The following is a 24601-nucleotide window of genomic DNA, read 5'->3' on the forward strand; positions in this document are numbered from 1 at the left end:
TCTCAGAGGACTTCCTTTTGAAAGGAAGACCCCAGCGAGAGCGAAGGCTCTGGTTCGCTCTGGTTGCCTCTGCCAAGACGTTATTGACCTCATCCTCTGGGAAGAGGTTAGGTCCCCTGATAGAGCTCTTCATGAGTCTATTGGGCTCATGCCTGATGGTGGCGTCAGCGAAGATGTGCTTCCGGCAGTTCTGCCTCGCAACCACAAAGTCATAAAGGTCCGATTGGAAGGATGCCAGTAATGACTTTGTGAGGACCTGAAACAGTGGTTCGTCAGCATAGACTAGTGCAGTCACCTCTGAGATGGTGACGGAATGAATGAAGCGACTCAACCTGCATCTTGCCTCATACTCCGTCTTCAGCAGAGCATCCGGAATCTTGGGAAGTTGCTCGCTGAACAGGGTGGAGGCACACTTTCGGGATCGAGTTTCCCCACCGTGAAAGGTCGCCGGAGCTCCCAACCAACATTCGAATCTCCGGGGAAGAGGAAGTAGGATCTGTCTCCTGGAGTTGAGTATGGGCTTGCCATCCATCCCAGCCTGAAGGGTCAGCTCTGCAATCTTAGTAGTGCAGGGGGTCGGAATAGAGTCACCTACAGAGAACATAGTGCAACTTCCTCTAAAGGGAGTAAGTTTAGTGTTCTCGCACTCCCAGTCAGTGAGAGCACGCATCAGGTTGGATTGAGCTTGGTCCCTAGGAAAGATGACTGTTTCCTTAGGGACCTTATCGGATCTAATCCAGGCTTCCTCAGTTAACCTGGCAAAGCCTGGATAGGGAGGCACTAGGTTGGCTGGAAAGAACTCTAGTTCTTCCAGACGACGAGTGCCCAATCCCTCTATGGTCAGCGTGCCATTATGTAGGGGAGCATGCAGGGCCAGCCGCCACGGGTTCCTCTTATCAAAGGGGGGCAGTCTGGAGGCATCCGGGACAACATGTGACTGTTGTACTGCTTCGGACTGGATGAATCCGGAGAGCAAGCTTTCCTGGGCCTGCATCCTCTGTGCCAATGACAACACTGACTGTCGGAGGGTCTCTAAGCTTGTGACAAGCTGAGACAAGAGATCTTGTAGCCGAGCTTCAACCTTGAATCGATCCTCTGCATCAGCAGGTCGGCAAAGCCTCAGAGTCGAAGCTAGGCTGTGGGGGCTTAGCCTTGAAACTCTGGTCCCGACCCCCTTAGACAGGGAGTAGCCTTACTTGAGGGATGTCACTGGTTTGGGAGCCAGTGACGACCTGAGGGAGCTGGCGGATTAGACCTTTGAGGTCTGGAAGGCTTAGGTAAGTCCTTCTTCTTCAGAGATTTCACCTTGGGGATAACAGACCGGGATCCGTCCCCAAGGTTAGCTGACTTGGAGAATCCCTGAAATGAAGAGGACGAAGATGGTGAACTGAATAAAATTGACCTACTTCTACCACCTTCACCTGCCTCACTTACCACCCTACCTTCTACCTGGTGGTCGACGCTCATTGGTTCAACGTGAATGTTGATGGCCGCTACTTCTTCCGCCACCTCTTCGCACATATTTTCGTATTGGGGGGTCTGCGTCTCTTCCCTGATCCTCGCAATGAGTGGGGCAGCCACGTTTTCGGTACTGCGGCGGAGATCCGAGCATTCGGATAAAGGAGATTGCAAATCTCCTCCGACAGTACATAGTGGCGGCCAGACGCCATGTTCCTTCCAAATCCGCCGACCCAGGTCTTCAGGGTCGACAGCGAAGAGGCTCGGATTGCTTGGTTAGACTGGAAGAGAAGGTAAGACTTGTACTGATTGCTAAAAATATTCTCCAATTTTTTTGCATATATCCATATTGAGCCATTAAAATCAAAGGGACTAAAGGTTAGCAGTCTCTTGTCACTTACCGACACATCTGTTACCAGCTCGTAAAGAGCGTAACAAATCTCACAGCCGTCCGGGTGCCAAACAACCAGGTCTCCAGCCTGAACTGCGCAGCTGGAGTGGGAGCGGCACACCTCGTGTCCGCAAGGTTGTTGGAGGACAGCTGTGCAACCTGGCTTTCCTGACAAGCATTAGCCATCTGTAAGTGGAATGATGGTACATGAGTATCATCAAGGCAGGACCCGCTGGAACTGAGTCCGGCAGCAAAGTCTATTTTAACATAGATTTATGCTACATACATGGTTAACTAACTAATATTTGTATTATAAGCAAGTACTCTATGTTACTCCGCCGTGACTTATCACTGAAATCTCATTGTGTCACATAATTATGGAATCGGCGTAATATGGTGAAATAGAGTGTTACGCATATAGCCCATCTCTCAAATCGCCCCAGGGCAGTAACCAAATAATGGAAACCGTAAAATATGCCAGAAACCATACCCACCGGGTGGTTAATTGGATAACATACAAAGAGACCCGACTAGTCGGCGGAGACTCTGCGCCTCAAAGCAGGCGTTGTACATAAAGTACCTTTAAAACAACTAATTCTATCATATCGTAACTCCTATTTGCTTTCACGGGACAGTGTTAGACGCTCCAGCTACTAACTACTATAGTAATTAGGTAGCGAGCTAACGCCTTACCGCCCGAACTAGTCTGGCCCGGATAGGGAAAGGAAGGTGAGTGGCGGAAACCGGCGGAGCGGCAACCGGTCAGGTGGATGCACCCTCGAAAGCCAAATACAACCTCCTATACGGAGGTGTCGAGCGCATAGCGATCGGCTTTCCTTACGAGGATGTCGCCAGGCAATGGCGCCAATTCTAATCGTTCAGGTAAAGAAGGACTAGGCTATATACACGAAAAAGCAGGAGGTTAAACTTCCTTGTTCCTAGCCTACCCTCTAAAACCAAAACTTTGGCCTGGTCAGGAAGGCTAGGATTGAGCGCTACAGGTGTGGGGAGAGTAGAACCTTCGTACTAATCTAGCCTCACCCTCCAAAACCGAATCGGCCTGGTCAGGTGGCTAAGTGTGAATTGAGGAACTCTCTCACTAGCCTAACCTCACCCTCCAAAACCTAACGGCCTGGTCAGGTGGGTTAACCGTAAGTTGAGCCCTCTCACACTAGCCTAACCTCACCCTCCAAAACTTAACGGCCTGGTCAGGTGGGCTAAAGTGTGAATGAGGAACTCTCTCACTTTGGCCCAACCTCACCCTCAAAACCTAACGGCCTGGTCAGGTGGGTTAAAGCGTAAATTAGAGGACTCTCTTACTGCTATAACTTCACCCTCCAAAACCGTAAAAACGGCCTGGTCAGGTGAGCTAGGTAGCCTGAGCATCGTGTAAAGCACATGACATGCCCTAGCCTAACCCTCCAAAACCGTATCACGGCCTGGTCAGGTAGGCCAGGCTAGTAACTACCTTATAACCATCTTTTACCAGAACAAAATAATATATAATATAATGTTAACCACCCATGACATTGAGACTATATATAAACATAAATGATTCGGTGGCAGAGAAGGAACCCGAAAATTATTCGTAGGTAACTTTAGGTACCAAGGTGGCCCACCTCTGACGCTGAATCACTCACATAAACTAGTCTAATTATACACATCAGCTATAATCATGATAATAATAACACCATCGAGAAGGCACCAACTCGCTGGTGGAGGAAAGGAAACTAGTAAAAAGACTCAAATTCTATGATCAGAAATAATTGAGCCTGGCTCAAACCATGATACAAAGGTTCCCTTGCCTCTTCACCAGCGACATGGTAATTTCTCTCAATAATATGCTCCAAAAACCGAAATGGAGCAGTTGGATAATATCCAGCAGATCTTCGTTCTGTTAAATATAATTGCGGAGACTGAAGGTTGGAAACGCAACAGAGGCAAACATAGCGCTATGTTCGGCTGCGCACCTGTGGTAAACATATATTACGTACAATTCATAAATACTGTGCCTCTCGCGTTTAAAACCAATCAGATAAAATACTCAACTTAGACGGTGTGACATCCTCACGGGACGACATGATTACAGCCGCAATTAGTTTAAAAACACCAAAAGAAAGGGACACGGCCCTCTCGTGTTGTGCTAAATTTTTGGAATAATATGGCGGGCGCGAGTAGTAGGAGTAGCGAGCGGAAGGTAGTAGGTAGAACGGCTCTCCCATGATGGGGGCTTTGAGAACGAAGAGATCTATCGGGCAAAGCATCTGTGATAGTGGCTACCACTCGCCCCTTAGTGCATACTGACACCATTGTGGTGATTGATCCAGGGGTAGTAACCCTGGCATTATGGATAGCTTTTTCTCTGGTATATTTAGCAATATTTATACCTAGAAATGTGTGCTATTGGAACCATTTCACTGGGTGACACAGGTCGAGCCCAGAAATCACCTACTATTAATGTAGGTTCCTTGGCATTATTAAGTAATTCTTTAAGTTTGTCAAAGTCATAATTTTTATTAGGTTGGTTGTATAAATTATAAATTACATAATTATTGTTTTTTATTCATATTCTAATACTCGTTATTTGCAGATCAGTAAAGTTTACAGTTACTTTGTCATAACAAACTTTGTTATGTACACATATAGCAGTACCTACGTTTCCTTCTTCCTCTCTAGATGTAGATGCTAAGGTATATTTACCTATTCTTGATATTGTTTTGTTGACATGTTGTAAACATAATATCATTGGTTTGTATTCTTTTAGTAATCGTTGTATTTCTCCTAGGTGTAATCTGGTCTGCAAACCATTTACGTTCCACTGTATAAAAGGATTTTGACAAAGGAAAAATCTATTTCTGGAGAGGGGCCCGTGTCACCCGGTGAAAAAGTCCATTCAGCACTTATTTCTAGGTAATTCCGTTGCTAGATACCAGAGAAGCTAAATGAAATGCTGGAGTTACTACCCCAGAGCGAGCTCCACTAGATGGAGTCGTGTATGGAAAAGGTGAACTACAAAAACACGGAACCTTATCCTATAGAGATTCCCAATTTCAAAAGTCCCAATGAGAGAGGTGCCGATACAAGCCCATGCACCACTCGCGGACTGCATACAAGGCAACACTAGCCGCATTCCATGTTAGCACCCACCCCACTAGAATGATGTTTACCATGGGAGGAGAGAATGAAAAACAGGGGTGGGTCACCGGGTGACCACGGGCCCCTCTCCAGAAATAGATTTTTCCTTTGTCAAAATCCTTTTTCTGGATCGAGTCCCGTGTCAGCCAAAAATAATAACAGAAAATAAACATCATTCTTATGCTATTAAAGACTTAAATAGAGACGTTGAAAACTAGGAGAATTCTACCCTGAACATTAGTAAGGTTCTCTAAATTCATGTAATGAAAATAATGTAAGTGGTCACCGTCTAAGATCATGAGCTTAGAATAGAACCTGAATAGATTTGTATTAAGAAAATACTTCCTGCCTAATGGCAGACACAATGACAGTAACCCCCCCCTTTTTTAAAAGAGAGGATCTGACAAAATTGTGAGGTCCTGTCTAAAAAGCCTGTAAGAGAAAAACTGGGCACAGAAACAGACCTTGTAAAAGGGGAGTACTTTCCAAGGTGACCACCGAAAATGAGGACCTTCAATTGTAGATAGAAAGTTAGGGTGAGGAATTGCAACACTACCCCTGATGAGGGGAAACCAAAATGATTGGTTCCGCTAGACAGGGGCAGACAGTACAGGAAAACTAACACTAAAAGCTAAGCTGATTAAAAATTTTTGGGTCTCCCCAACAAGGAAAGGTAAGAACAAGATGATTGTTGGTTACTGAAGCTAACTCCGATACATTACTCAAAGACCAGGAAACCGAATGTGGACGGAGTACTGTTCTTAGACGAACACAGACCTTAGGGATGAAAGGTAAAGCCTGTGAGTCTGGTTCCAACAAAACACTTTCCTCGAGGCCAATGTGGCGCATCATTGCTGTGGCTTGAAAACTATGTGAAGAGTGCTAGTTACTTAACTGCAGAACCATACTGCAGTAGAGTAGGATCCCCATTAACTGATTTCAGGAAAACAGTAATAACAGGACCAATATCAGTTTCCTCTAAACTGTAAGATTCACAAAGACCACAAAGCCAGGACATCAGAGCTTGAGGGGGCTGGCGCAGGCTGAGTTTATACCAGACGTGACAGCTTGATAGTTTAGTGGCTGAATTGGGTTGCAAACAGACCTACTTCCAGGTCCAGGAAAAGGTCACAAGACTACCTGAATGACGCTCGTCTAGGACTATTCCGACACCAGGGGAGGCCCTGGGTAGGGAAAAAAGTAGTGACCTTTTTGGACCCCTGAGAAGGGTGGTAGACAGAGGCACTTGTGTCTGTTGGTTATGGAGAAGAATGAACCATAACCTGAATGAAGCAACTCGAGTCCAAAACCACTTGTTTACGCAGCGCACTATTGCTGTTTTGTTCAGAACCAGCCTAAAATGAAACCTCTTGGGGGGAAGAAGTTTCCCAAGGACAGGAAGACTGTCACCGCCCTCCAAAGCGTTGATATGGAACTGCCGAAACGTGACCGACTAAGTTCCATGTACTTCATTGGGCACAAAAAATATCCACCTCACCCGCCCAGAGAGGTGACGGTGTGGAATACTGAGGCCAGAGGGGAAAGCTGGAGAGGAACTGACTTCAGTAAGCACTTGATAGTTGTGCAAGGTCGGAGGCCACTATTCAAACAGGAGGAATCAGGAGACACGTCCTGACTCCGCCATACCCTGCCAAGATAAACTCCAGCTTTGACTTCAGAAGGAGAACCGTCACTGAAGCAAACTGGAGAGAACCCAAGACCTTTTCTTGGGCACGGCGAGAGGTATGCTTGAGTTGATGAAATGATAGGTCGCCCTTGCTGTCTCTTTCCACTTCCACTGGATTCACAACTACTGAAGGCTACCCTCCGGAATCAGGTGGGATTCCTTCCTGTTTACTTAGAAGCCCAAAGACTCTAGAAAACCGATTATAATGACCGGCACCCTCAGGCAATTCCCGGCTGGGTGCCCAAATGAGCCAGGCAACTAGATATGCAGCTAGCATAGCCTTCTAATACCGGAGCTGTTGAACTACGGTATTGTTCAAACTGGCAAAGACTCTGGAGCTGCATTGAGGAGGGCACGAACCTGAAGGGGTGCGCCTGCTCCCGAGTCTGAATCCCAAGAAGGGATAGGACCTTTCTGCAACCAAGATGTGAAAGGAAGCGTCGGAAAGGTCTATAGAGCGATTCGGCTCCACGGAGCAATAGGATCCGAACCCACAAGACTGTAAGCAACCGAGACTTGCCAGCATTGAATAAGGAAAACGGGACATGCCGGAAAATTTTCAGTGGAAGGAAACTTCCTTGGCAGACTGAAAAAGCCTGACAGGCCATTCACAAAGACCCCCAGAACTCTGGCCGGAGGCTGATTGAACCTGATTGGGGAGGACAACAGTCCAGCTCCACCCCGGCCTTGATAACTATCTGGGCCCAGGGACTGAAGTTCCAGTGGCCCCGGAAAATGGTACAAGCTTCCCACCCACATGAGAAATACTACAGGGAGGAGGCTTGGTGCCTCCCCTGAAGCGTATGCCTTCCCAATTTCTCGGAGAGGAGTAGGATGCTTCCCTGCTCCTATGATAACCCCGAGGTCAGAGCCTCTGGCCAAATGTCTAGTGAAAATCCTTTCCTTAGGTTTTCGTATGAAGCAAAGAAAAACTCCGGCGGAGGCAGAGACACACGGGGGTGTTACAAGGGGCTGATGTGTTGGCTGAACCCGCACACATCGAGGTGGAGGCTGGGAGTGAGAGGCTGACGGCTGTCTAGGGGCAGAAACCTGAAGAGCCTGCACCACTGCCTGAGCAGGGGGGCTCTTGAACTACATGAACTTCTTGCCGGACTTGGGACAGGGCCCGGCAAGATCAGACCGTTTCCGCTCGTAAGGTAGACACCCACGAGAACGGAGGCTCTGAGTAACATTAGTAGCCCCAGACAGGCCGTAACAATGCCCACCTGGGGAAAAGATTAATTCTCCAGGTGAAACTGTTCATAAGATTTTTCGGCTCAAGGCGGAACAGGCAAGCCTGACTTACACCCTGCTTCAGCTTCCGGAAATTGACTCCGGAAGCTTAGGGAGCTGTACGCTGAATAAATTAGAAGCGTAGTCCGGGGTTAGAAGATTCACTGTGAACGTATCTGTGAAATCTGTCTCCCGGAAATGCCTCAGCAATACATTTTCAAAACAAGCCTGTTGATAAGAGGGGCTACAGTCGGAGCACAAGGGGTAGGAAACATAAATGAGGGCTCACTTATGGATCCTGCCAGACAGATGCCATGCTCGTTCTGACAGTCTGGCAAAACCCGGATAAGGGGATACCAGACCGGAAGGGAAGAAAAGCCCTTCCACCAACCACCGTGTGCCCACACCCCGACAGGAGGGTGCCTTCATGCTGGGAAGCATAAAGGAAGGCACCAAGGTTCCCCAGACTGGAGGGAAAAGAGGTGGAGGTGTCCGAATGATAGAATTCGGAACGGAGCAGGATTGAACAGGTGATCCATTGACAATGAGTCTTGAGATTAATCTTTTGGGATTTAAGCTCCTGGGAAAGGGAAGGCACAGACCATGAGGTAGATAGATGGTTTAATAGGTTGACAATGACTCTCAAATCGAGCTCCTTATAAGGAGACCCGTAAAAGAGTTTTCAACAAAGGAAGGAGGGGTAACCGCCTTGCTTTGATTGGGCCGTGTCCCTTTCCAGAAAACGAGGCCAAACTTGTAGACGGCACCGGATTAGAGATCCGAGACGTCCTCGAGGGGGCCCCGGAGCTGGTCTTCTTGGTTTAAAAAGCACGCGTTTTCTTTCACACGTAATTTCGTTGTGATCCTTATTTTGTGCTCTATTTTGGATTTTTTATGGCATCCTCGCAAGGTTCTTCTTCAAACTTGAGTACCAGTGTTTTATTGTTTTTTAGGCGATTGAGGCTCCTTATTTTCCTTTAGTTTAATAATTAAAGGGATTTATAACACCCGTCTCGATCTCCTCTCACGGCGTCTCTTGGCCTCCCTTGGTCTTGGGTCAGCATGTTTGTTTTGTGTTATTTATTAGTATCCCTTTTTATTTGGGATATTTTACCAATTAATGATCCCTAACTTTAGTGGGTTTGATTAATTTTATGTTTGTTCTGTACCCCTTTACTATGAGAAGTGCTGTTTAGCATTCGCCTTTTATCATGGCTTCATTACGAGAGTGATGTTTAGCGTTTAGGCTACGAGCTACCCCCTCGGGCCCATTCGCTTTTTATCGTGGCTTCATTACGAGAAGTGCTGTTGAGCGTTTAGGCTACGAGCTTCCCCCTCGAGCCCATTCGCTTATTATCATGGCCTCATTATGCTTTATTTTTGTCCCTCACTTCTCTTAGCCTTTGGGGATCTTATTTTCACTGGTACTGTTACGGCTTTTACTTTGTTTTTACTTTGTTTTTATAATTTTGTTTATTTTGTGAATTTTGTGTTCCCTTCCTGGTCAAGTGCTGTCTTGCTGTTTAGGCTCGTGGTTCCCCTCCGGGCCTATTCGCTTCTTATTTTGGCTTTATTTTTGCCTTGTTTTAGACTCACTTCTCTAAGCATATGGGAACATGATTTTCATTGGTACCTTTAATTTTTTACCTTGTGCTTCGATGCTTTTGAATTTTGTTAATTTTGGGGTACTTTCATTTAACTGGAAGTCGGTCATGTCCCTTCACGTTCATGTCGTGTTGGGCCTGCCTATCCTCCTACATGTACCTTATAGAAAATTTTTGTTTTATTATGATTTATTTGAGTTATTGGTTAGCCTTTACCCCCTAGGCTTCCTTCCTTTTCACCTCAGTTAGGTTAGCCTAGGGGTTGGCTGTATCACTTTTTCCCTTCAGGGAAAAATCGTTAAGGGAGGGACGATCTCGATCTGTACGTATGAGTTTCATGTCTGTGATCTCGTTCTGTACATGTGTGTTTTATGTCTGGTGCTTCCCTTTGTTTGGTTTTGACTTGGATATGTTGCCTACGTCCACCCTCTCCCTGTTTCGGCTTTTCACTTAGGCTAATATTCCTAATAAGTTAAGCTGGAATAGCGAGGGTTTACCTGCGTAGCCTATCCTAGTTCAATCCTTCTTTGGGTTGCTTACCAATGGTGACCGGGAGTGCTCTCCCCACTCCTGTTCACACTTCTTTTACCGACTATATATATATTATTTTGTGGTATTGAGAATCCCCTTCTCTCCCTTTTATCCTTTGCTCTCTCTCTCCCCCTTGGTTTGTTTTCAAGGTTTGTTAACTTTCTAAGGCTTGAGAGCAATTTATCCTTATTTTATGTTGTAGCCTACATCCCTCCTCTGCATTGATTGATTGTCCCTCAGTGTGTCTGAGTTGGCACTCCACCTGGACCTGGAGGTGACCGGGAGTGCTCTCTCACTCCTGTTCACACTCCTTTTATCTTTCTTTGCTCTCCTGGCCGTAGAGGTTTTTGCCTTCCTCTCCTTTTCTCTCGCTCTTGTCGTGCAACACAGCTTACATAGCGAGGGGATCTATGAGAATCTCTGGGCGCCGGGGAGTGCTGTCCCACCCTGGTCGCTACTTTGGGTTACCAACCTCCCTGGCCTATCCTTCCCTTCCTTTTCGCCGACTGTTTCCCTTCGTGGTGCTTCCTACATGTTCGCACCTCACTGTTGGGATCTCATACGAGGCCAGTTAGCGTTTTCCCACCTAATTGTCTTCTGTTTTATTTACTTTGGCGTTCCCCCTCCTTTTTGCTACTACCTGTTCGGTGTTTCGTTATCTTGTTGGGCGCTCTCCTTGCTTACTGCTCCGGTGGTTTTAGTGTTTAGCGGTTGAAAATATTTTATTATAGCGGTTGAGTTTTACTTTTTTTTTTTTGTATTGTCAACTTGGATTTTTTCTAATAATTTACTCACAACATGTATTTCTTTTTCTTTATAATATAATAAGAGCTCAATGCACATGCAACCTTTTTCATGGGTGCTTAAATCAGTGGTTTCTTTTTTTCTATATATTTCATAAAATTTCTTATAATGTTCGCTAAACTATCTTTTGTTATGTTTTTGTTATAATTGCACAATGCAATGAAACAATCATTACATCCACATGTTATCATGTATATCTCTTTCTTTATTTGTTCTTGTTGTAATCTCTTCTCCCTTGACAGTCACTGTTGCCTAGGGTACAGTTTTCTTCCACTTCAGTATTTTGGATATCTGTGTCCATAGGTTTTACTATTATTTTAGGAGATAATGGTATATTCTTAACTTGTTTTTGTTTTTGTTCTTTCTTCATATCTTTCGTCTTTGGTTTGACCGATGTTTCTCTAATAATTGTTGGTTTCTTTGTTTTGGGTGGTGTTCTTTCCAAAGGACTTTTTTTATCTTTAATTTCCAGTCTATCACGACCCTCCTCTGTTTCTTCTGTAGTAGGATCCTCCTGTGTTCCTATTTGCATTAATATTTCAAATGAATTTGATAAAAGGTTATCGATATCATTTGTACCTGTTTCTTTATTCTTTACCATTTTAGTTTTTCCCTTGAGCATTAATTTTTTCTTGTGGTTTACTTTTCTGCGCTACGTTACTTCTATTTCTATGCATTTTTATTTCATTATTGGTTCCTGTTATTGAAGAATATGTATGTTTCTTAGATGGATCTTGAATTCCTCTCTCTTTTAATTCCAATTTCCAACTTAGCCTCTTTTATAGACATCCCTGTTCTTTCTTGTAACATTTTCAATCCTGTATTGTATATATAGTATATACATACATTCTTTGGACCCCGCATGATGATCATGTCCAAAGTTTACACATTTTAAGAGAGTCCAACAGCATATTCTTATCAACAGGTTCATCATTATTTTAAGGAAGTAAAGGAAGTACATGCTTCTTAACTTTTATATTCACATAGTCGATACTTTTTATGGATAAATAGTATTCAGACTGGTTTTTTGTAGTGGCTTCTATAAGCCATGTCTTTATTCTTATTTGTCTGAACGACATTTCTGTGGTTGAGTGTCTTTTTAATAAGAAGTTTTCCAACTTTAGGGCTGAAATTTGCTGTTCTGTTTCCATGGTTAGAAACCTTGACCAACTTCCTCTCCCAAAGAGGGAGTCGAAATGAGTCAAGGTTGGGTCAAGATAATATTTACTTCTTATGGATTTGTTTTGTACTGGAGCATAAGGTTCCAGTGTGATTACATTAGGATTTTCTGATTTTCCTAAAGAAAGGTTGTTAGAGGAGGTTCGAACGGTGTCAACTGTGCCGAGTCACTACCATCAATGGGCCCAAGGGTACTCGAATCTTTATAGTCACTTACCATAAAGATTTGAGGTAAAAAAATTAACCTGAAAACCTTAAAATTATATTGTCAGCTTTTCATGGAGTTTTATTCTTCCACCAATGGCACAAGTGAGAACCGACTCCCAAATGACTGACTGATTGATTACTCCCAAATGTATGTGCCCCTACCCTACCCCACAGGGGATTGCACAGCATGATTAGAGTGGCCCAAGTGTAAGCCAGACCCGCTTGCTAGGACTGAAGGTATTACGAGAATACTATCATCCGCCCCTCTAATCATGTTAAGGGCAAACTGGATAGAATGCCAAGAGTCTTATCCCCAGAACCAGACCCCCCTGGAATCCATGGTCCAGCCCTAAAGAACAGTTCTGCCTGATATCTCTCAGCTCCAAACATAATCGGGCAGTTGATGGTTCTACCACAGTTCCCACTATTTAGCTTTGGATATAAACCCAATCCCAGTTATGATATCTTTTCCTATTTATCAGGTCCAATAAATTTTAGCAAAAGCAGAAAATTCCACAAAAATTAATTCAGATAAATATGTAATGGTATATGGGACTGTTGGACTCAAACCTGGGAACAGATTCCTGGGGTTCAAGAGCCCCCTCACCACATCAAAGTGGTCCCAAATCGAGGGGGATGGACAACAGGTGACCCAGAGCTACCTGCCTCTGCTGAGCAGGTTGGCACCCCATCCCAGCTGGGTAAAGACAGAGCCCCTACCCAGGAAGAGATGCCATGAGTGGTCATCAGCACTTGGTGATGACATCCTCACAGGTCACAGTGAGTTTGCTAGCTCATGTGTACGTGGGCAAGGACTACCCCTTGAGTGTGCCAAAGTCTTCCTAGAAATCAAACCCTCTTCTAAAGAGGGAGGCAACACAAGGAACCTCCTCTTGCTAGTTCTGGGTGACTGAACACCATGGGTTCCATCACTGTCCCATGATCCCTGTGCCACTCTGGTAGCATAGTGGGTGGGGGAATGCAAGCACCTGCCTACTCTCTCTTTTCTGCACCTGTACCTGGTAGGGGTAGCAATGCTAGCACCTGTATATGTGGGACCTGCATAATCTAGGGAAACCATACCAGTTGCATTTATGAATAGAGGGCCAGATGCAGAGGTGTGAGAAGCACCACTATCGTGAGCCCCATCAGTCATCTCTGCAGAGGAAGACCAACCACTCAAAGCCTTACCACACTTTTTGTGGGGACCAAGAGATGCAGCAGCCTTCTTCCTCCTCCACTTACTTAAAAGCTCTGAAGGCAGAAAGTGAGGAGGCAGTGGAACAAGACAACAACTTCCTTCTGTGCTTCTTCTTCAATTTCTTCCTCCTAAGCTGAGATGATGCTGAGGTTAGTGCCAAAAAGAGCTCACAGAGGACTGCCCCTATAATGGAACAGGTCAGTTCCTCAACATCAGGGAAGATGTGTGCAGGGATACTATGTAGGTAGGGAAAGCCAGAGAGCCTGAGGACAATGTGGTTAAGGGGTTCACTTTCCCAGAGGAGAGGTGACTGAGCACAGCAGAGATACTAAGTTTTCCTGAAAGACTCGGGGATGGCCATAACTCCTTGAGCTTGTCAGTCTCCACTGCACCTAAAAGTAGAAGTCTTGTTAATATTTGAGACCTCCCTCTCAGAAAGAGAGGGCTCACCAGAGGATACCTCCCCTTCCAAATGAAAGGAAGTCTTGAGAGAGTTCCAGAGTGACTATCCTCCCCACCTCTAGGACTCTTATCAAAACTTGTTCAGCAGGAGCACCCAAAGGAGAAGCTACATCCTTAGGCTTAGCAACAACAGGCTGCAGCTTGGTACAAGGGAGGAAGGTGCCAAAGAGCTCCCTCAGTGTGTGCTACATTCCAAGGACATGGGAAAACTTCTTAGATTCCTTCCTCCTCTTCAACATAAACCTGACCTATTGTTCAAATGGCCATTCTTTACATTCCAAACAAGGACTGTTACATTTACATATGTGCTTCCTTCAGGAAACACATAGAGAGTGAGGATCTATTTCCACTGAAGACACGAACTTGCTGCAGGGCTTGGTTGTCCCTGGGTGTTGCCTCATAATTACCAGTCTTCATCCCCTTAGATGAAGCAGGTGTACGTGAATGACAGGTATGCCCTTTACTCATCATCAGCTATACAATCAATCAACCAGGAAAAGGAAAGAAAATACTCAGAATTTATTCTGAATAACTGGGCTGAACAGCAGAAGTTGGGCAGAGAGCTAGGAGAGACGTTTGTACTTGATGGCAGCTGGAAGCAAAGTGGAGTGCACACCGAATGGTGACAGGGCTTTTCCCATACCTGTAGGTAGTTAACTACCTTGTCATTTAGTCTAAATGGCTGTCTCCAGTTCATGCTTGGAGTAATCTCCTATGTAAAAAAAACTTCAGGTTTGTACTTATACAGGAACAAACAGTGGTTTTAGAAAAGGCAGAAGTTGTACAGATGCCTTCTGCTGATTATGAGAGGGCATTTTACAGTGGCCACATAAATATTACTGAAGGTCTTCCGTCACAATAGTATTCCCATTAAATATGAAAAGCTGACTGAAATTATCCATGTACAAAGTATGTAGCTGCAAAGTTAATGTTGAAAGGACTTATCCAGTTAATAGTGAGGTGCTGCAAGGGAATTTTATTTAACCTTTGCTTCAACCATTCTCATAGATTCCATATTAATAAAAGTTGTCAGAGATGGTTTAGACTGATGTAATGACAGAAACTTGTCAAACTTATAATAAGCAGATGATGTTTTAATCAGCAAAAACACTACAAGATTCACAGTGTTTGCTTAATGGAATATATCTATATCTAGAGAGCAGAGACTCAAAATAAATCTAAGAAAACAAAGTAACAGTAACAGAGTATGAGCAAAAGTATGAAATATCACCACATGAATCTTGAATTTTTCAAATATCTATGATCAATAATCAAATATACAAAAGTCTTGAGTTGAAATTTAGTGAAAGAATTCAAAAGACAACTCAAACAATATGGCAAGCAGAATAAGATTTTGAAATCAAATAGTATTGTATTCTCCAGAAAATGACCCCAAGGGATCACTGAAATTCCAGAAATCCAAGTTACCATTACACCTGACAATTACATAGCAAATGAAAAAAAAAGATTTAGCTTGAAAACCACAAAAATGGCAATACTGCTACCATTAAAGGATGCTTTCACATCCAGGTGCACATATGGCAAGGCAGGAACAATTTTTCTTCCATTTTTGAGCATGTATAACAAATGACCTGCACACATTTGAGGCTATCTCATAGTGTGATGGGTGGTATAAAAACCTAAAAAGATTGCTCATGTTCCAAGTAAGATGTTTAAATATATTTTTTTTTTCCTCCAAAAGTTACATACCAGAGCTCCAGCTTCTAAAGCCCATTCTCCATCATCTCTCACTGCAGACACTGTTAGACCAGCATTGGTGGTGCCTATACCAGTAGTCAGCACACAGCGTGGCACCAACTTACAAACATACTTCAAAAACTGACTCTTCCCGGTTCCTATAAAAATATATACTTATTTAAATTTATAAATATAATCACTGGAAAAATACAAAAATAGAATCTTTTCACAGATGCAGAAGATACTAATCCATAAATTGCTAATGGGTGAACAAATGGGTAAAGGATTTCATCATTTCAATAACCACAGCTTGATATTTGTACTAGTATGAGCATCCAGGTGCAAGTGACTTTTTTTTATTAATGCGCGTGAAGACCCAAATTAATTAATGACTCTACACCACTATAGGCCATGATAAATTGTGAAAAATTCTGAGTTGATCAGTAAAGGCAACAAGAATGTTAATGAGTTAAACAAATAACAATACAATTATTTCAGATACAGACAATCCCTGGTTATCGGCGCTTGTCTAGCAACGAAAATCAGTGATTTTTGGCGCTGATATGCACTAATTTCTGCTTATCAGTGCCAATACATACCTAACAGAGACCCCGACAACCGAAAATATGTGATTTTCAATTATCGGCGATTCTCTGCCCATCGTCATGCCATCGGAACAGAACCCCCGCCGCTAACTGGGGACTGCCAGTAATTGGAATACAAACCAAAAGTCTTTCATATGGATATACCTTTTTGGCGCAAGCTATTTTATCCATTAAAGCTTGGTAACAAGCAGTAAGTAGGTGAGGGGGCAGGGGTACCAACCACATATGCTTGATTGTTAGCAATTTGGACAAAGACAACTTGGTTAGAGGTGACATTAAGAAAAAAAGGCATTCAGGTTTATTTATAAAAATTGCAATTCCAGTAATCTTAAAAACAGGTTTTGACAAAGACAAAAACAATTTTTGGTAGCTGCTATGAGTCCTCAAAGGACAGACAGACCAACCAATATCAAAGAATAGTTCCTTTGATAGGACACAGTGATAGAGTACAAAAAGACTCAAGGCAAGAAGCACTCTTTCCTTTGCCTACAGTGTTTACCTCTGTTTTTCTCTTTGTCCTTTTCACATGTGGCAACAGCACGCAAATCAGACAAGACTGCCATCAGGGCTCAGCTGCTACAAAAAAAAAAAAAGATAGTTCTACAAAAGTTTTTTCTTTGTCAAAATCTGTTTTTTGATGGCATAGCCACTGTTCATCCTCAAAGGAGCATATGAAAGAAACTGACAGGTGACAAAATGGCCCAGCTCCTGATTAAGAGATCCCAACAACCCAGACAAAAAAAAAAAAATGGTCCATGGTACAGTCATGTAAGTTACTAATAACCTTTTTTTATCCAGGATAAGAAAAAGAGAACCTATACTGTGCATGTGTTATTTTATGTGATGCTAAAGTGACTTAGCTAATTATGCCAGGTTGGGATACAGGAGTGTTGTGCCTCCTCCCTGGCCACATCTCAGAATTACCATACATAATCAAGGAGACCATTTGCCCTCCACTAAGGCACCTATGTGTTGGGACTTCCCACACCATCTACTAATACACAATGTAGTCAAAACTGCTTGACATCGTGACAGCAGTGCTTCAGGAACATTTCCTGCAATGGTCACCTTGTAAACTTAGAGATTCTTCAAAAGAAATGGCTCCAAAGAAAGACAGGGATATACCCACCCTACAGACATCATGCAACCCAGAAAGGGAATGGGGTTCTGCCTCTCTAGTAGTAGTAGTAGTATTAAAGTAGTTTAACCAGACCACTGAGCTGACTTTCAGCTCTTATAGGGCAGGCCCGAAGGATTAGGCCTCTCTAACTAGGGACACTTATGACAACTCTCACCCCATGAAGAGAGAGTGGCTTTTTTGTGACAGGATGCAAGAAAAAAGGACCATTCGGGATGTTTCCTGAGACATCTAGGTAAACCTGAGTGTTCGGACTAAGCACGATGTCTCATCTGTAATACTCAGTTCCACAGAAGAACTGGTGATTTCTTCTAAGGTTCCTCAATTTTGGCCATTAATGACAGACCAAGAGACAACAGCGATGGTAGGTGTTTGGATGATAATACTTCCCCATCTAAAAAAGCTGAGATGACAAGGCAGTCAAGAGGATCACCTTTTGGAGCCTACGAGTTGTAGTTGTATCAGGACTACAGAACTGAGGTGACAGGGGTCAGAGAACCTTATTCAAGGACCTGGTAATGAGAAGCCTTGCAGGAGCCAGTCTTTTTGCAAGGCAAAGGGCTGGAGAAGGGAATTACAAACCTATACATTTGAATCACTGCCAACCAAAAAAAACAAGGTGCTCCGATATTGCAGCCCTGTGTATCATAACTGTAGTAGCATCAAGTGCTTTTCCTCATGCAAGTAGATCAGAAATATTATATTTTCATAATAAGGTTAAGTTTCATATATACTTACCAATTAATTACATAGGTATAGTTTCTAACTCCCACGACAGCCTTTTATTTAAAAAATTGCAGTAGCACTTCGATTGTTTAGTGTAGGTGACAAGCCCCCGCCCACTAACGGAAGTACTGGAAATGACTTAGCAGATAACGTCATTCTTTTTGTGCCCTTATGTCCATGAGAGGGGAGGAGGGCGGGCTTCGATTCTGTAATTACTTGATAAGTATATATGAAACTTAATTTTATTATGAAAATATCATTTTCATATAAATAACTTACCAAGTAATTACATAGCTGAATCCCACGTTGAATGAGGTGGGATACATGGACATATTCTATTCCAAAACATTAAGTCATGGTAATAACTTAGAAATAGAAAATTTGCTAGCATTGAAACAATGCTTTTCGTTTCCTTACCTGGTAAGAGAGCTACTTAAGGTGAATACTGCCTCTGGCTGGTGCTCATCTTAACCTGTAGTGGCGTGGCGGTTGAGCCGTGGGTCACCTCTACTGTACTTAAGTGGGAGCCTTGCAGTGGAGGATAGGCCTGATCGCTGGCAAAGCATACACAAGCGCCCTTGCCCATGGCGCAGTACCAATATAAAAAACAACCAGATGATGCTGTCATCTACACTGCAAACACCACAACCCATCCACTGAGACTGGTGGGTATTCTAGGTACATTGTACCCCCTGGCTCCCCAAAATGTGACACTTTACTTCAAGGAGAAGAGATAGTAGGAGAAAAAGAGAGATTCCTATGCTTCCTCCCCCAATACCATGCCAACCACTGATAATGGCCCCTAGGTACTGCAATTTTCAAATACTGTTTCAACTTCTTTAAAACAGTGAGATGCGAAGATCGGTTAGCACTTCCAGTAGGGAAGTGAGGGACATGTTGTGCCTGAAAGCTAATGAGGTAGGGACTGCCCTGATGTCATGAGCTTTCACTTTAAAAGTAGGCAAAACGTCCTCCTGAATCTGAGAGTGTACCTCAGAAATTAAGTCCTTCAGGAAGAAGGACAATACGTTCTTAGTCAGAGAGTGAGACTGGTTCTTGACAGAACATTAGAAGTTACTGGATGGCCCTCTGATCTTCTCAGTCCTGCTCAGGTAATACCTCAAAGCCCTAACAGGACAGAGAATTCTCTCTTCTTCCTCAGAGCCAAGGATGTACATTAAGTTCTTGGATGGGTCCTCATTCTTGGCTAAAAACCCAAGGGTAAAGGAGCAAACTGCGTCTCCTTGTGAAAAACCTACCCTTTTGCCAATGGCTTGGCTCTCACTAATATGTTTGGCAGTAGCCAAGGCGACAAGGAAGAGTCTTCAGGTAAGGTTTCTCCAAGAAGAGGAATATAAGGGTTCAAAAGAGGGACCTGTTAGCCACTTCAACACTATGTCTAGGTTCCAGGGGACTGGATCTTCCTTCCTTTGTTTGGATGCATCAAAGGACTTGTTGAGGTTATTAAGATCTGGGTTTGATGAAAGATCCAGGCCTCTGCGCTTACTAAGCTATGCATAGCTCGATACCCCTTAATGGTGGAGGATGAGAGATTCCTAGATCTCCTCAGATAAAGGAGGAAATCCACAATTTGGGTCACAGATGTCTCAGAAGAAATGTTGTGTCTGAGACACCAGCTTCAGAAAATCGCCCACTTAGCCTCTGCAGCACGTCTTGAAAACCCTTTCACTCTGACAAGCTTCTGGACAGTCTGAAGCCTGTCAGGGTAAGAGTGGACAACCCTCGGTGATACCTCTTGAAGTGAGGTAATCTGAGTAGACTTGGTTTTTGGGGAAGGAGTCTTGGAAAGTCCACCCACAACCTTAGCAAGTCCAGGAACCATTCTTTCACGGGCCAAAACAGGGTTATGAGGGTCATCGTAACATTGCGATGAGTCCGAAACTTGTTCAGCACTCCCCTGATCATACTGAAGGGGCGGAAAGGCGTAGAGGTCCAAGTTGGACTAATCTTGCAGCGTGGCATCTGTTGCCCATGCTAGAGGGTCTGAGGCTTGAGAACAAAAGAGAGAAAGCCGATAGTTCCTTGAGGTGCATACAGGTCTAATGTGGGCCTGTCCCATAGTTTCCATAGATCCTGACAGACCAGGGGATCCAAGGTTCACTTGGTGGGAAGGACCTGATTCCAATGGCTCAGTTCGTCTGCCAGAACATTTAGTTTGCCCTGAATAAATTGAGACTAGAATCAGTCGATTCTGATCTGCCCACTGTAGAAGGTCTCTTGCTGTCTGGTAGAGAGAAAATGAGTGAGTGACGCCTCACCTTCGCATGTACATTAGGGCTGTGGTATTGTCTGAATGGACTACCAGTCTTGTTGTGAACTAGGGTCAAGAAGCTCTGAAGCCCTAAGTGAATTGCTTTCAGCTCTCTGATGTTGATGTGGAGGTTCTGTTCTTCCAGGGACCAAGTCCCGGAAACTTCCCAGTTCCCCAAGAGGGCTCACCAACCTAGATCTGAGGCATCTGAATAGAAGTCTAGGTCTGGACTCACACGACGAAGGGACTTTCCTTCTGGGAGTCTTTGTTCGGACAGTCACCATTGCAGGTCCAACTTGATCTCTGGGTTTTTGGGAAACATAAGTGTCCAGCTGTGTTTCCCTGTCCCAGTTGGCCTTGAGGTAGAATTGCAAAACTCTCATATGAAGTCTGCCTAACTTGATGAACGTCTTGATGGATGACAGAGTCCCCAGAAGGCTCATCCACTGATGGGCCGAGCAAGACGAAAGGGCTAGAAACTTGTGGACCATTTGAAGGCAGTGGGCAATTCTCTTGGCAGACGGAAGAGCCCGAAAAGTCCAAGAGTTGAGACTCATCCCCAAATAGAGGATCTCTTACGACGGGGCCAACTGGGACTCCTGAAGGTTGATGACAATGACCAGTTCCTGAATGAGAAGAATCTCGTTCAAGTCTTTGTGCTTTTCCCGTGAAGGGGACCGAAGAAGCCAGTTGTCCAGATATAGACTGACATTTATGCCTATTAAATGAAGCCTTTTTGCTAGAGGAGTGAGGACTCGAGTGGACACTTTAGGTGCCAAAGAGCCCGAAACTGAAAGATTTTATCCTGCAAGACAAACCTTAGATAGTTCCTGGAGTCCGGATGGACAAGGGACAAGGATGTGGGAGTATGCATCCTGCATATTCAAGGTCATCCAATCGCCTGGTGAATGGATGAAAGGACTGACTGGTTCGCCTCCATCTTGAACTTTGTCTTCCGGACAAAGAGACTGAGGGCACTTACATCGAGGACTGGTCTCCAACCCCCGATGATTTGGGGATCACAAACAGACAGTTGTAGAAGCCCTCTGAGTTGATGTCCTCGACTTCTTCTATGGCTCTCCTTAGAAGGAGAGAGGAGACCTCCAAAAGGGTTGACTGTTTCTCCAAGCCTCTTGAGTAGGCCGTCAATACGATGTGAAAGGTGACTAAAGTAGCCCTCCCTCAGAACCTTGACAATCCACTGTTCTGCCCTCTAATACTTCACTTCTCCCAAAACTCAAGAAGTCTGGCCTCCACTTAGGCACGGAGGACTTCTTCCTTATTTCTTGGGTAAGGACTTGGTTGAGCTCCTCTTGATAGTTCTGGCCGAGAAGTGGACATTGGAGTGGGTCCTAGACTGTGACTTGGCTTACTCCCATGAAAGGGATGTTGCTGGAGAGGAGAGACCATCTTAGGAACAAACACAGATGAATCCTTGGGGCGTTTGGAACAATGAGCCAGAAGATCCTGAATCGACTTCTTTTGGAGGTCCAAATTCTGGGTCTGAGTGACTCCTTTTGTGGTAAAGGAGTGCCATAATTGTCTTTTCTTCAAAACCACCAGAGAGGAAAGAGCCGCTTCCTGTCGAGCTTTAGCTATCTGGGCATCGACCCAGTTATCCAATGCATCTCCCCTGAGACTCCTCTCCCAACCAATCTCTACGAAGGTTAATAGTCGCCAGCATATGTAGACATGGTGCTGTTGGAAGGGGTACACCAATAAGCACTATGCCGTACAGTGGTTGTATGGGATTGGCAGGAATGGTGAGTACCAGACAAATGGCATTGATTCTAAGTATAATGGTTGTTTTGTAAAACAGATGTAGGATTATGAAGTGAGAACCAAGATGGAGCCACAGGTTGCGAGTCTGCGGAGCCACCGAGGTAGACTCACCAAGGCAGAAAGTAGGAAAGAAGGGCCAAGACAGTCCTCAGTTTGCGAGGCTAAGGGAATCACCAAGGCAGAATATAGGAAAGAGAATGAAAATAACTAGTTGCTGGTCCCGAGGGACATAGATTTGTTCACACAAACGCTTGTGGCTCTAGGCTGGATGCTTGATGATGGCTGTGGCAATGACACTAGAGGCCAAGTAGTGGGGGAGTGCCAGGAAAAGTGGCACTCATGGTAAGTTTTGGCAAGGAAAGATCCCATTTGCAATTAAGCAGAGAGGAAGATGGCACTAAATCTGCATAGTTTTGTTGGGGAAGTCTGGCGGAATACACCAGCTTCATGATGATTCTAGGGGTTCACTTCTCGCGACATTAGTACTCGTTGAGTGCAGGGGGGAAGTTCAAAAGAACAGGGTTGTGGCACTGATAGTGCGAGGTTTTTGTTCGGAAAGAACAGGTCTTAGTGTGGGTCCATAGGACGTTGGCTAGTTCACAAAGAATGGAGCTGTGTTCAAAAGAACACAGATGGCACTCGAGGTGCGGACTCGTCCCATAAGATCGAGTGTGAAGTTTGGTTGCCCCGAAGAATAGAATTTGGTTGTTCTAAAGAACAGGATTTGGTTTTATTCACGCACAGACAGGGCCAGCTATAGCACAAAAGTTAAAGATGTTCCTTGGAACACGGGTTCTCGTTCAGAGAATATGGGTTTTGGTTGTTCAAAAGAACGTTAGGGACTTGCACACGGACGAAACCAGCTACTGTACAAGTCTGTTAAGCTGGTGTTGAAGGAACATGGGGCAACATGCACATGGGCTGGCACCAATGGCAGTGCAGAGGTTATGTGATAAGCTAATACTGAATAATTTAAATGTACAAGAGTGCAATTATTTGATTGCAAGGCACAAAGTGTGCACATTGTTCTAGAAGAACAATTTGGTTAAGCTCACACAAGGCGATCAATTCAAGCCAAACGCGCATAGGCTGGTTGCTTACTGCAATTAATTAGTCACACATATCTGACAATAGCCCATACGTGGAGTATATAAACAAAATGTGTTTAATTTGCTCATGGTTACTGAGGCAATTTGGAACAGAGGTAATAATATCAATATCAACACACAATACTGTGGAATACAAGGTAAAATAACAGCAACACACAATAATGTGGAATAACAGTAAAAATATAATCAACACAGTCATGGGGAATCATATAATACAATCAACACGCAATAGTGTGGAAAAATATAATCAGTACACAGTAATGTGGAAAAATATTAAAATTAAAATCAGTGCGATAAGCACAAAATGGTAATAAATACAGATTATAGACCGTAAGGTTTGCTCCAGGGAAACAAAAATAATATAAACACCAGTAAAATATGCAAGTGATGAGTGAGTTCAATAATTGAACTTATAATATGCAAAATGTGGAATCGTTCTGAAGAATCAAGTTAAATGTGTCTTTCGATATTTCACTAAATCAATAAGTGGGCCGTGAAAACATGGACAAATTAAAACGTCTAGGCACAACAATACAATATACCTTAATTTTGCGGTTAGATTTAAAACGGAATCCTTGATAGTAGCTTTATGCTTAATGAGGTTTGACTATTACAAGTCAGTTGGTAAAGCTTATGGTTTGTTTCCCAATATAAATTTCCAGTTTTAAAAGTTACATAACATAAAAGAATATACTGCTCTCACACAGTGTAAAAGCTTTAATACCTCCTGCGTGGGTATATGTAAGTACTGTACACTAATACCAATAATGATATACAAATGATAATAATGCGAAATTTCGTGAGGTGTGACAGTTAAATTTACTTTAGAGAGTGACAGTTGAATCAACTTTGCTGTGCGAGTACAGTCTATCATGTCGGGTGCTGTTGGAGTGAGATAGAAACCCCAGATGACTTTCATGTGTTGTCGTTAAAGGAATGCGAATACTATTTCACTCGTTTTGTTAACATATGAGATATCTTCACAAATGTTTATGTTAAAATTAATATCATGAAGGTGTGAAAGAGGTAAGATGTGAATAATTAAGCTGAACAAGCTGGGATGTCGTAGAACAAATAAAGTCTTAAACGACTATTTGGCTACTGAGAATAGAGATAGACGGCGTCGAGGCAATGCAGTGTGCTGACTGTCTACTCGACAGGTTGCCAGATACCTCTTCATAACTAAAGGGTTATCATAAGTTCGGCAGGAAAATTTTTATACTTTCCCTGAATTACAACACTTAACACTATCACTGCACTGCCTAGCTATTTCCTACCAACTAAAGACACACAGTCTCGAAACAGCATGCACTAAGGACAAATACAGCTAAAATACATGCATGTACAGTATGGCAATAAGGTCTTTCTCTCACTGAATG

The 24601-nt window shown here is 43.7% G+C and overlaps 1 protein-coding gene across 1 annotated transcript in view; it reads right to left on the minus strand.

Annotated features, from left to right (window-relative positions):
• The window catches only part of LOC136849652 (uncharacterized), a 759811-nt gene that overhangs the window by 255496 nt on the left and 479714 nt on the right, over window positions 1-24601 (minus strand). Inside the window, exon 10 of the mRNA XM_067122953.1 lies at window positions 15603-15748. Within this exon, the coding sequence (XP_066979054.1) occupies window positions 15603-15748 (146 nt within the window). The remainder of the gene's footprint in view (window positions 1-15602; window positions 15749-24601) is intronic.

The sequence above is a fragment of the Macrobrachium rosenbergii genome, chromosome 21, assembly GCF_040412425.1.
Source record: "Macrobrachium rosenbergii isolate ZJJX-2024 chromosome 21, ASM4041242v1, whole genome shotgun sequence".
NCBI classification, from domain to species: Eukaryota; Metazoa; Arthropoda; class Malacostraca; order Decapoda; family Palaemonidae; genus Macrobrachium; species Macrobrachium rosenbergii.